General features: G+C 38.2%; 1 protein-coding gene across 3 annotated transcripts in view; it reads right to left on the bottom strand.

Annotated features, from left to right (window-relative positions):
- Positions 1–153: 153 nt before the first annotated feature.
- The window catches only part of g6fl (g6f-like), a 29,226-nt gene continuing 16,362 nt past the window's right edge, over positions 154–13,017 (bottom strand). For 2 of the 3 annotated variants that reach the window (XM_044117016.1, XM_044117017.1), the window contains 6 exons: positions 10,545–10,799; positions 4,731–4,847; positions 4,483–4,556; positions 4,193–4,219; positions 1,985–2,031; positions 154–1,712 (listed from right to left, as the gene is read on the bottom strand). In XM_044117016.1, coding sequence (XP_043972951.1) covers positions 1,691–1,712; positions 1,985–2,031; positions 4,193–4,219; positions 4,483–4,556; positions 4,731–4,847; positions 10,545–10,799 — 542 coding nt within the window. In that variant the 3' untranslated portion in view covers positions 154–1,690. Of the gene's footprint in view, positions 1,713–1,984; positions 2,032–4,192; positions 4,220–4,482; positions 4,557–4,730; positions 4,848–10,342; positions 10,481–10,544; positions 10,800–13,017 lie in introns of those variants that run through there. The other variant, XR_006370643.1, reaches the window with a different exon arrangement.

Below are 13,017 nucleotides of genomic sequence, written 5' to 3'. Positions count from 1 at the left end.
TTAAGCTAACATAGAACGGCAGTTGTTATAGCGGAAGTTGTCGTATCAAAATAAAATCCTAAAATCAGAAACCAGAAAACAACCATATATTATACAAAAAAATGGAGTAAAGGCAATAAGACTTAAAAAGGATGATAGGACAAATAAGGATCTTAATTTTGGGTTATTTACATTACTTATTCACGGGAACAGTTATATCTGGCTCTTTTACATTCTCAATGTGAAGCGTGGTGCTCTGAGTAGTTATTGTGAATAAAGACACAAGCTTAAAACAACCGCAAATTATTGATATTTCAAGTCTAATTGAATTTGTAACAATTGTTCATTTAGCTTTGGTGGTCAATCATGTTGATAAAATTGCTTTCATTTGTTCTGTCCCTCCAATTTAAGGCTAAGCTTGAATCTTGAGGCCATTAATGGAGACTCAATGGTCATTTTGGACCTGAAAGCATCTGTAGAGTTAACTGGGAGATACAGCAAATGGTTAGATTTTTTATTACAATTGGTTTTGTGGTATGACGTTATTTCGGCTGACAAAATTATGCTGAAATTGACTTTTAAGTCCAAAGTAATATTAAGTTCAGTTGAAGCACATATCCTCTCACTACACAGATGGATAAACATTGCTTTAAAATACTTAAAGGATGTTAGTTTGAAAGCACAAACTAACACTCTGCATGTGTAATCTGCCAAAAGAGAGTTGAAACTGATTGACATTTTTTTTATATTTAAAGATATTTAAATATGGCTGGGGAGCTCTGCAAGTAAATTGTGGCCAGTTTTCATTTTATTTCTATTTTAATACGCTAGAAGAAATCGTTATTCATACGGAATAATTGGTAACTGTATTTATTTACTTTCTTTAACCCTATAGACTCATGTCATAAATCGGCCTGAAACCACAACACAGCCACAGATGGCTGATGACGCGTTTTCATTTGACAGCCATCTAATGGCTGGAGTTGTGACCAGTCATGCCTAATTTGGCTAGTATGAATGCTAAATATCTAAATAAATATCTCCTGAATGAGCTATGCTATAATGAACAAAATCTTGTTGATTGGTGGCAAAAACACAGTAAATTTATTTTTGCATAAATATTGGTAAATACATTTGAGCATTAACTAGTTAAGCAGCAATTATTGTTCAAATGCTGAAAAATTTTGCTAAAACAGACAACAATAATTATAAGTGCAAAATTAAAAGTTTGCACCATAAAAATTAGATGAACAACAAACTAATTAAATTATCAAACATCATAATATGTCCTAATTAAATTAGGACAGCTGTATTTTTAAGACGTTTCATTTCACTCAGTAAGGCAATCATAGAGATTCATTTTATACTCATACTAGTCATATATACTAACACAGAGATCCACATCGCACACTGATAACACATAAAAAGTATTCTTTTTATTTGTACCCTTTTCACTGGAAACAATAGCTTAGATTTTACAATGCAATATTAACCGCCATCCATTCTGGAGAGTTTTGTGAGCTCCTATAACTTCTAAAGAGCGATGGCTTGTAAAGGAAAACCTAAATAGCATTTCTGTGAAGCTCAAAAGTTTTCTTTAAGTCCCCAACTCTGACATTGAGTAGTTACTCCTGTTTATAAAAGGCCTTTTGCTGCAGCTGTGAAGAGAGAGGATGTGACAGCTGGATGGGGATGAGATGTGGGTAGGTGATCAGCCCTGACACTGCTCGTATCTGAAAACAGAGAACAAAGACAAACTAGCTCAAAAAAAAAAAACAGGAAAAAAAGCCCCAGTCCTCCAATCTCTTTCATTCCCCCCCTTTAAACACAAACACAAGCAGCCCACGCAACAACAACACACAGACGAAGGAGCGCTGCCTGTCAGCACATGGCATGATATTATGCCACAGTGTCAGAGTGATGTTCAGGCCGGTCTGATTGGTGAGTGTGACGAGTGGTCCACAAACAACTCCACATACAGGTGATGCAAGAATGTTTCGCTCACCGCTCCAGTTCCTTATAGATGTCATTGTCTCTTCTTGGCTTCAAATCCTTGCACAAAGAAAAAGAGAAAGGAGTGACATGGGGACAAAGACACATTCTGAGGCCAGATTCATGTCTCTCCAGTGTGTAATGAGATTGATTTCTTAAAGCTACTAATGTAAGTAGGCTGCTGAAAGATGATGGGTTTATATGAAAGAGTCCTGACAGATTGGAGGACTCCAAGTGTGAAGGAAGACGTATCTGCCGACAGCTTAGAGAGGGTGAAACAAGAAGAGTGTCAGGGACTTTTTTATGCATGTAATACAACTACTCACACTTCCAGGTACAGCTCAGTATAATGATTTTTCTTCAAAAGGTCAATTTGTTTAAGTAATTTATGTTACGTAAAGAGTGACATAGTTCAAGTGTTTATTTCTGGTCATTTTGATCCACCTGGCTTGCAGCTAATTAAAACCACAAAAATTAAATTTCTAAAGAAATTGGAATGTTTCATAAAATTAATTAGAAATATTTTTTTTAATGCAGAAAGGTTATCTTATGGTCCTACACAAACATCACCAGCAAACAGTCATGATGTAAATATTATATCACAAATGTTCACTGTTAAAGAAGCTGGTAGTTCACAAAATGTACCATCAACATATTACTGGAAAATTTAGTGGAAGGAAAGACTGTGTTAGAAGAAAATGTAATGGCAAGAGAGATATCTTAATTAATTCCAGTAATTCAATTCAAATGGTAAAATTTATACTGTATATTATATGGTTTCACAACAGACAGAGAAAAATATTTCAAGCTTTTATCTAATTTGTTGATTTCCAAGGATTGTATGTAAAATATGTCCATATACTTTACAGGAATATTCACTCAATACTTGTTCTGGGCTCTTTTTTGCATTCAATTAAATTCAGTTTTCTTTATAAAGGAAGCCCAGGTTTTTGCATGAATTACTGCACCAATGCAGCATGCCATGGAGGTGATCAACCTGTGGTTCTGCTGAGGTGTGTAGGGAGTCCAGGGTGGTTTAATGGCAGCATTAGCATATCTACATTCTTGGATCTGGTGTCTTTCTCTTGACAACCCCCAACTCAGGCTCTTCCAGGCCTTTGTGGCCGGTGTCCTGTAACTTTTAGTTACAGGACATGGCTGGTTTACTATGGGGAAATTTTCTGCCATAAATCAAGAGCACACATTTTCAGTTTGAAAGCAGGATTTCATCTCTTTGAAACTTCTGCTCCCTTTCAAATATTCTTTGTGCTCTCTCAAATCTCTGTGTTTGCTCTCTCGAATTCTTTTCTGCTCTTTCTCAAAACAGTCGCCTGACAACTGGTCCAGCAGACAGAATGAAAGGGTTCTGTCCAGATTACACTTGTTGCTTGTGCACACTTTTTCTGATTGCATTTTTACCTTCCACTCAGTTTTCCTAAATATGCTTGGATACAACACCCTATGAACAGTCAAATTATGATTTTTTTTTTCTTGCCCTCCCCATGAAGGGTGTCATTTACCATGAATGAGCACATAACATTTGTTTTAAAGCCCCTCCATTGGCTCCCTGTAGCTCAAAGAATAGACTTTAAAATACTGTTGCTAGTTTATAAATAACTGAATGGTTTGGCACCACAATACATTAAAGATCTGCTGCTGCTGTATCAACCTTCCAGACCTCTCAGGTCTTCTGGTTCTGGTCTGCTCTGCATCCCCAGAACCAGAACCAAACGAGGAGAAGTGGCATTCAGCATCTATGCACCACAAATCTGGAACAAACTTCCAGAAAACTGTAAAACAGCTGAAACACTGACTTCCTTTAAATCTCAACTAAAAACGTACTTGTTTAGAGTTGTATTTGAAACGTAATCAATTGCAAATTTAATGATGGAACTTGACTTAATGTTCTGTTTTTATTGTTGATTTGCATTGTGTTTTTGTGTATGATATGATGTAAAGCACTTTGAAATGCCTTGCTGCTGAAATGTGCTATACAAATACAATTTGATTGATTGATTGATTGAATGTGCTGATCATTACAGTATTTCTGAACTTTTTACTTGCTCATATGTTTTTATTCTGATGTCGAATTTGGAGTTTCTTGTATGTAATATATCTATTTGAATTTAATTACTGAAATAAATTAACTTGTCAATGCTTTTCTAATTTATTGAGACATTGCACTGTGCTTGTGTGTGTTGGGGACAACTAAATAACTTACCATGTAGACTGAACCCTGGGGAGGAGCCTGTTGGGAAGGAGGAGAGAGCAGAAAACAGGTTTAATGAACAGCAAGCGACAAAAACGGGGGGGAATGGGAAAAGAGGATGAAAGCAAAGGATACAAATTGCACTTCAGAGAGAAGACGGTAAAAAGAAAGAAAGAGAGGGTGAGACACAAAAGGGAGGGACAAGAGAACTAAACACCAGCGGAGAAAGAACGGACGAAAGAATGTAAGAAGTGAAATTCATCAGAGGGCGTTTAGTTCTTGAAAATGTCTGAATTCATCACCTGTCTGATATCCTCTGGATTCTCATAGATGTTCTCCGATTCACCAGACTGGACAGACAGAGACTGCTCAATACCTGAGAGCAGAGAGAAGCGACAGAACGCACTCTCATGAAGTGGGGGCACATTCATTACAACAAGCCCAGAGGATGTCACGGCCCGCATCACTCAGACGCAGGGGCCGACAGGGGGCCCGGAGATGGACGGAGCAACGGAGAAGCTGTCAAGAAATAAATCGCCGGAAGACTCACCGCGATCAGAAATGTGTTTCTGTCTCCATAGCAACACGCCGACAGCTGCTGAAACCAGGGGCACCAGGAGTAATAAAGCAGAGAGGGAAGGGTGCAGGAAGGAGGGGGTGACACTCTCTGCAACAGAGGGGTAGAGGAGGAGAAAAGGACAAAAATATGAACGTCTCAGAGCGACGCTAATGTTAAACTCTCAAAAGAGTGTCTGAATGCCTTCAAACTTATCTTTCCATTCTGCTGTGCAGGTCAAAAGGGGGTAACCATTTTATTTTATTTTATTTTTTCAAATTTGTTATGTGAACACTTGACAGTTGCGATTCCACCGTGAACATGTTTCATGCATTTGCGTCATGCTGCTGTCAGTCAGAGACAATGATTGCTGTGGAAGATGGCGAGGAAATCTGAGGCGTTCTTAGGCAGAGAGGATAGCCTGTGGAAATCCTTTGCAGACATCGATCTGACACGCATCCAGTCTGGACCACAAAGCCTGACAATTTAAAACTCGCACGAAAGGACGGAGTGCGGAGGCGTCTCGGAGACCAGGTGTCAACGGATGCTTACTCCACTTCCATACAGAGCGGAGTTTACAGCCGCTAATTACCCCGTGTCCTATTTCCAGAACATAAACATGATAAAAATCCAAATATTTCATTCTGTCTTTTTTTTTTTTTTTTTTCAATTTTCTCCCACTTGATTTCTGCATCGAGCTGTTGCCTCCAGGCAAACAAACAAAACAAACAGCCAGACCCATCAATGCAGCTTTGAAAAACAGGTGAGGTAGAGAGTGATCACTGCGTTACATAAGCACACTATTATCTTACTGTTGTACAATTCAAATTTTATGGGAAGAGTGCAGGTTTGTGAAGAAACCTGTTTGCATATTGAGGATGACATCAGTGTTGCAAAACAGATCCGCAGGGAAGCTGGATTGTTCTGCAGCTGTCTGCTCAGCGTTCATAGAGTACAAACCAATTAGATATCCGCCAGCCGTTCTGAAAGGACGTATAATAAATGCTAAATTGCTTTTGAGCCAGTCGTTTTGTCACTGTGCCCTTTGCAGTGGCTTAAAAAGTATTCGTGCGCCTGGAGCATTTTTAATCACTAACTTTAATGTGCTTTATTGAAATTTTATGTGATAGAACAACATAAAGAGAACCTTATTTGTGAAGGAGAAGGGAAACATTAATTTTTCAGTTATAGATGCGGGTTTTTCTGCAGGGCTCTTGTTTGCAAAACAGTGTCAGATGGACTTAGCAATAACCAATACTCTGATTTAAATGCAATCAGAGTATTGGGGGCTCCAGATACTACAGACCAAATTTTAGATTTGTGCATGTGAAAAATGTCAAAAATCATGTATTCCTTAAAAATTACACTCATATTTTGTTGGAATATCTCTGGCTTTGATTGCAGTGTTCAGTCTCTGCAGCATTATTTTGGAAAGATTCTGATGTGTTAAAATATTTATATCCATTCAGAGCTGAGTTAGTTCTTTGACAAGATCTTCTACAGATGACATAAGAGTTTGAACCTCTGCAAAGACTTCTCCAGCACATCTCAAATGTTATCAATTGGGTTTGGGTCCAGACCGTGGCAGCTAGTCCATGTGTGAAAATATATTTCATGCTCCCTGAGACTTTCTTTCACAATTTGAGTGAAATGAATCCTGACGTTGTCATCCTGGTGAATTTGTAAAAGCCCATGACATCAACTAGGAAGAAATTCACTGTTTGAATAACTGGAACCTTCAGAAGATCTCCTGTTATGAGGAGATGAACTTGAATTTGACCAACTCCCAAAGCTCGTAGACTATGAATGCATCACTTCATCACTTTTATTTTACCCCAATGTGCCCATCTAACAGGAAGAGGGTAAATCTCAACCACACTCAAACAGAGATATTGGAGCTCCAACGTCCAAAAAAAAAAAAGTTTATTTATTACACATAATCAAATTACGTTTTCCAAACTTACTGTATTTATATATTTTTTAACATTGCAACTTAATAAACTTAATAGCTTAATTTATTAAGTTAAGTTGGATCACCTGTTTTCTTTTTTCAGTGCATTGTTCCAGAAGTCTTGGTTAACTTTGTGAAATGTAAGTGGTGAAATTTTTCTGGACTCAAAACATTTTGGGTGTGAACACTTTTTTCAAGGCACTGCAGATTAAGTTCACTCACGCATTAATTCGTTATTATTTATGTTTGAATAACAAACTGACCCCTGAGTCTCACCTCAACGTCTGTGTCACACCTTTTATCTGGCTTCAGAGTGATCCATCAATTATGTGCTGCATGAGGTGTAATTGATTGGAGAATGTGTGCAAAGGTTGCTAATGGAATACTGTACTGATAGCTGACCCCAGGACTGCCCAGCACGGCTCCCCAGGCCAGCCTTAATGCATGCATTATGTTAATGGAGTGCAGTGAAGTGAGGCCTATCTCGGTACATTTCTCAAGTCTCCTCCAGGGCTCCTCTTTCTGTCCTGTTGTCTCTGCGATTGACATTTTTCTTTCCTCCTCGCCTGTTTCATCTCAAATGAGGTGTGGTGTGATTTATATCACTGTAATTGTAGAGTGGAGTGGCGCAGAGGATGCAGACCAAGAAACTGCTTGAATGCTTCGCAAAGGATGAGTAAATTGAGGATATGGAAGAAAATCCCTCACATTTGATGTATTTTGCGTGCTGCAGAGCACAATGATTGCTTCAATTTTGTTTTCCATCGGTAAAAGAAATTCTCTACTTTTTGGTGCTGTTTTTTGGATGTTCTGAATTCACACTTTATTTTAGGTTTTGTGCATTAGATGTTCCCAAACAAATAAATACAGAGGCTTGCAAGAATATTCATACCCTTTTGAGCCTTTCCGTGTTTTTATTCAATGTGTTTTATTGACTAAAGTCAAAGGAATAAATTAACAGGGAAAAATGTTACTGAAAATGGTGGACAACCCAGAAAAGTCCCTGACTTTGTTAGGCAACATAAACCCCCAAAAGACACTAAAGTTTTTGGATGCAGTGATAAAAAATGTTTTAACATTGCATCCATTGAATACTTTTTGAAGCACCATAGTATCTTCAGTTTTCTCCCATCAAACAGCTGTGTGAATTTTTTTTCCTTCTAGAAATTCTATTTATACACCAGTAAATGTCACTGCTTATTGTTACATTATTCATTATTACCCTTGGATTTTTACACCACCTTGCACATTTGCAGTTTTTGTGCAACCTGACAGTTTACACAGTGTTATGTAGGTCAAACAGCACTCAGCTTATTTGAACTTTCTTGTCTGCTCAGTCGAAATTTCCCATGATACAGACCTGAAATGTAAACTCACTTCTACTTCAGAATAATTGCACCTATAGGAAAAATACATTTTATTATGCCTTGTTATAGCGTTACTATTAGTGGGAGTCATAATCAGATCTGAGTCTCTTAGCCTAAGTGATGTAGAGGAATATAGAGAGGTAAATAGTCTGTGCTAAGGGATCCATTTAACTGTCACATCCTCCTGTGCTTCCCCACAGCCAAGCAATACAATAAGCCTGAATAATTTAGTTTTTGTGAGGAGATATGTCCCAAGGTCCTGTCTTATTACCGTCACATATTAACTGGGTGAGGGTAATGAAAAAAAAAAAGCCCTTCATATCTTTTATGTTTTATAAAAGAAGAATCTGCACACAGAATTTTACAAAGTATTGGGAAATCATGTGGGATGACTTAACCATGCAAGCCAAGAATATTATTTTGGATATGAGAATTTATGAGACTGAGACAAGTTTAGCACTTTTCTTTAAAAGTTTCTGTATTGAGACTTTTTCTCCTTTTGCTTGTTTATCACATTTTAATGTTATGATATTATCATAAAGACAAAGATAACCAGAATATTTTTTAAATGCAGTTTTTGGTGTAATTCATCCAGGCGTATTAATGTAATTAATGTTAAAAAAAGAAAAAACAACTCCTGTGAAGCCATTTAGGGATCATCTAAATCACAGGTGTCAAAGTCCAGTCCTCAAGGGCCGCTGTCCTGCAGTTTTTAGATGTGCCACAGGTACAAAACACTGGAATGAAATGGCTTAATTACCTCCTCCTTGTGTAGATCAGTTCTCCAGAGTCTTGCTAATGACCTAATTATTCTAGTCAGGTGTGGTGCAGCAGAGGCACATCTAAAGGTTGCAGGACACCGGCCCTTGAGGACTGGAGTTTGACACCCCTGATCTAAATGATCCCTAAAAGCTTTTAAGAGGTTCATTTTTCAAGTTGTTGAAATCTGCAAGACAGGAAAGGGCTATAAATTCTTGTGAAACACAGAGAGAACCATTATTCACAAACAGAGAAAACCTGGAACGATGGTGAATATTCCCAGGAGTGGCTGAACTTCCCAAATGACTCCAAGAACTCACTAACAACTCATCCAGGATTTGACAAAAGAACTCAAAACAGTATCTAAAGCAGTATGCGCCTCAGTTAAAGACAGAGAGAGCCTGAGCAAAAACTATTTTCATGGGAGAGCTCCAAGGCAGAAAACCACAGCTGATCAAAAAGAATATTAAGAAACTCTTCTCATTTTGCAAAAAAGTACAAATAAAATCTTCAAAATACCAAAACTAAATTTTGTGACAAAAGTGAAAGTCATGCATCTGATAGAAAATCCAACTCAGTCTTTCAGAAAAGCAGCAGTCAATAGTGGTGGTAGAGTGATGAGCTGCTTATCAACTGACTTTTCCATAAATGATGAAAGTATAAAATCCTGCAGAAGAAAACCTGGCCATCCGTTTTAAGTTTAAATTCAACCGTACCTGGATTTTACAGCAGGACAATGATCTAAAGCAAACCAGTGGGACTGAGTAGATAAACAGAAACACAAAAAGACTAAACTAAAATCAGTGTCTCGAAGTGACCTAGTCAAAGACCACACTTAATCTAGTTGAGATGCTGTTGCATGACCTTAAAGGGGCTGCTTGTTTTAAAAATGTGTCTGAATTAAAACAATTTGACAAAGACGAATGGGACAAAATTCCTCCTTTTATATAAAAATAAAATAAGTGATAAAATGATTTGGTTAAATAATGTGATAAATTAAATCACTGTTTAAAAACAGCTCAGTTTACTCAGGTTATATCAGTATAAAATTAAAATATGTTTCATGATCTCTGACATGACATTTAAGTGTGACCAAATAAAAAAACAAAAAATCTGCAAGAGGGATGAATAGAAAAAATATACAATGTATTCTCAAAAATGGCAAAACTTTTACTGAACGTCATCATTTTCTAAAAATAATTATTTAATAAGTTATTTTGCAGGAAAATTGTTTTACATCCTCTTTCTTTCTAAGCGCATTAATCCCTCTATAATAGATAAAAAAAACCCAAAAAGTTTCCAAAAACTTATTTTGTTTTATTAAAACATCTAATAAATGATATATTTTTAAAAATCTGAATGTATGAGGCTTTAAATGGTTAATCTGCTCCATATCCAACCAACGTTATGCTCCAAAAAACAGCTTTATCTCTTTGACCCTGTGAGGTAAATTTAAAAAGTTTAACATATGGTATCTGTCAGAGGCATTCTGCTTTTGAAATAGCAGGATTTCTGGAGGATAAACTGACCTGAAGTTGTCTTTAATCCACAGCAGAACGCTTCATGAAGCACATATCCTAGAATTTTCCACACTCATGGTTCATTATTTCTGCAGACCTGACAGGAGGTCCACCAGGACTCTGTGATACTGATATAATACCCTTGATCTGAGAAAAATACTTCGTCAGAAAGCTGAAAAAATAACTTGCAAAGCATGCGCTCTCATCTCACCTGTTGGAGGCGCTGTGACAGCTTGAACTGCCTGGATGCTCTGGCCATTTTTCAGCTGCAGGGTGCAGGTGTAATTCCCTGCTACAACAGGGGTGATGGGCAGCGGCAGGGTGGTGCTGATGCTGCCAGGGCCGCTGCTTGACATCTGCAGCCGCCGACTCTTATTGTCATGTTTCCACACTGCACTCCGAACGTTGGAGCGCTCTGAATACAGGCACAGCAGATTCAGCTTCGAGGGATAATGGTTGGTTTTCACTGAAGGAGAGAGAGAAGGATGAGAGGAGATGGGAGAGGAAAGAGAAACCAGAAAGAAGGATGAGTTAGTGGGAAAAAAACTGTTTGGAAGGAAGAGAAATGAGAAAGAGTTAAAATGTTTCTGTTTGAATGTTCAAAAAGGGCAAGGATGGAGAGAGAGAGAGTGATCATCAAAGGGGGACCGTTATATGACAAACAGAACAATTCAGAGAAGGGTCAAAATAATATATATATTCATTAAAGTGATTTACTGCTAATGCATTGGTTGACTGTGACTGATGCTTGGTGTCTCATCAAACTGTAATGAGAATCCATCTGGGCGTAATCAAGCACCGCAGATCCCCACCTCACACACACAAGCCTAAAAAACACACACTTCAGCCTTGATTAGTGTGATCAGCGTGGGCCACCCACAGCCTCGGTGGGAGGGCAGCAGGTATAATCACACATAATGATACTTCTAACGACGGCAGGGTAAAAATATATGCCTCACATGATTGGGGAGTGGGTGGAGGTGTGAACGTGGTGCAACGGATGCAGATTTGTGAAGCGGGGTGACAGTGACAGTGACGGATCGACCGGTCATGTCTGGGCAGCTGTGATGGATGCTGGTGGGACTGTGATTAGTAAAGCCTTCCAAGGCCAGCATGACAGGCTGTTGTAAGAGTAGGAGAGCATGTTGGATTTGTGCATGTGTGGGTGCTCCTGCAAAGAAAAGGGGAAAAATTCCCTCAGGCACTCTCGTAAAAAATCAACAGGTGCTTAGCTGAATTTTTCTTGGTCTTTACATTTATAAATTAAGCATATTTCTCTTTTAGGAGCAATATAGTTAATGTTTTCATTTAATAATGTGACACTCTGCAAATGGCTCTAGGAAACTCCCTCTGTGTTTGTTTTCCTCATTTGGAGTCAGTGAAGAAAGAGCTGAAACCAGTACAAATTTAATGTCTCACTCAATGACTCTTCAGCGGGGGCACATGATTGCTGAAACACCTCAGGAGACAGGTGCTAGAGGCTTGTCTCTCTAAACACTGACACATATTGCCTCTGTGGTTAACAGCTCTGCACATTCTTCAGCCTTGCTGAATAGTTTAACATTTCTGCTTTCATGTACTTGCAGAAAGTCACTGAGTGGATAAATACAGGTGCCTACATAATCTGATCAGTGGAGATGAAGGTCACATTAATTTGGGACCTTTAAAGACGCAAATCACCAATTTCAGTGGGATTAAAAAGATTTGAGTTCATGGATCATTTACGCTCAGTAAGTTGAATGCAGACTGTTTTTATAACCATCACTAAGCTGTTTGCAAAATCCAGGCTGGATATCACTTTTAAGATAGCCCACCAGGTTTGTACAATACACAAGTACCAATGGAAGACATGCTACACAGCATGATTCTGCCACCACCATGCTTAGCAGTTGACACTGTGTTCTTTAGTTTGAGTCCTCCAAGCATTGTTCTTGTCATTATGGCCTGGTAGGTGAGTTTTTTAACTCCAGTTTTAACCAGTTTTCTGTCATCTGACCCAACCAGTCACTCGAAAGTAAATAAACTGGTGTCAAGATGTTAAAGGGTAAACCAGAAACACGTTAAGCTGCTTTGATTCCCCACAAGGAAGCTGGTTTTAGATTGCAATATACTGAGAGGGTACCAACAAATAGCAAAGTTTCTGCTTCACTATGAGCAAAGTCAAAGTCATCTGAAGTTTGTACCGGTAGTTTCCTCAAGAAAATGCCTTCCAAATAAACGCTTCATGTTCAGGGAAGTCAAAGACTGAACCATTTGTCTACAAAGAAATTTATGTTTGGGAGAGTTAAGATGAGGTTTTCAAACCTGTGAATAATGTCCAGCATGGTGGATGCAGCATTTTGCTATGGATTAATTTCACTATCATGGTACTCATGCATTGTCCAAAGCCCAAAACAACAGATAAATCGTTTAAATAACAGAACTGAATTGACACCTTCAAGCACAACTTAAATTTTCAGCACCTAAACAAGCAAAATGTCTTCTAGAGAAACATTCTAGGGTAAAGTTTGGAGTACTATGAAGCACTCTTCTTGTAGTACCAAACTACTGCTCAAAGTCAAACTACTGCATTGTTTTGTTGCTTGAAGTTCTTATTGGGGATTAAATAATCAAGATTGAGTATTTCTATATACAGGTTTTACCTTCAGATGAGTTTGGAGATTGGAGAGGTCAAGGTGAGGTTT

The sequence above is a fragment of the Gambusia affinis genome, linkage group LG05 (genome assembly GCF_019740435.1).
Source record: "Gambusia affinis linkage group LG05, SWU_Gaff_1.0, whole genome shotgun sequence".
NCBI lineage: Eukaryota > Metazoa > Chordata > Actinopteri > Cyprinodontiformes > Poeciliidae > Gambusia > Gambusia affinis.
This window is presented reverse-complemented; position numbering and strand designations above follow the sequence as displayed.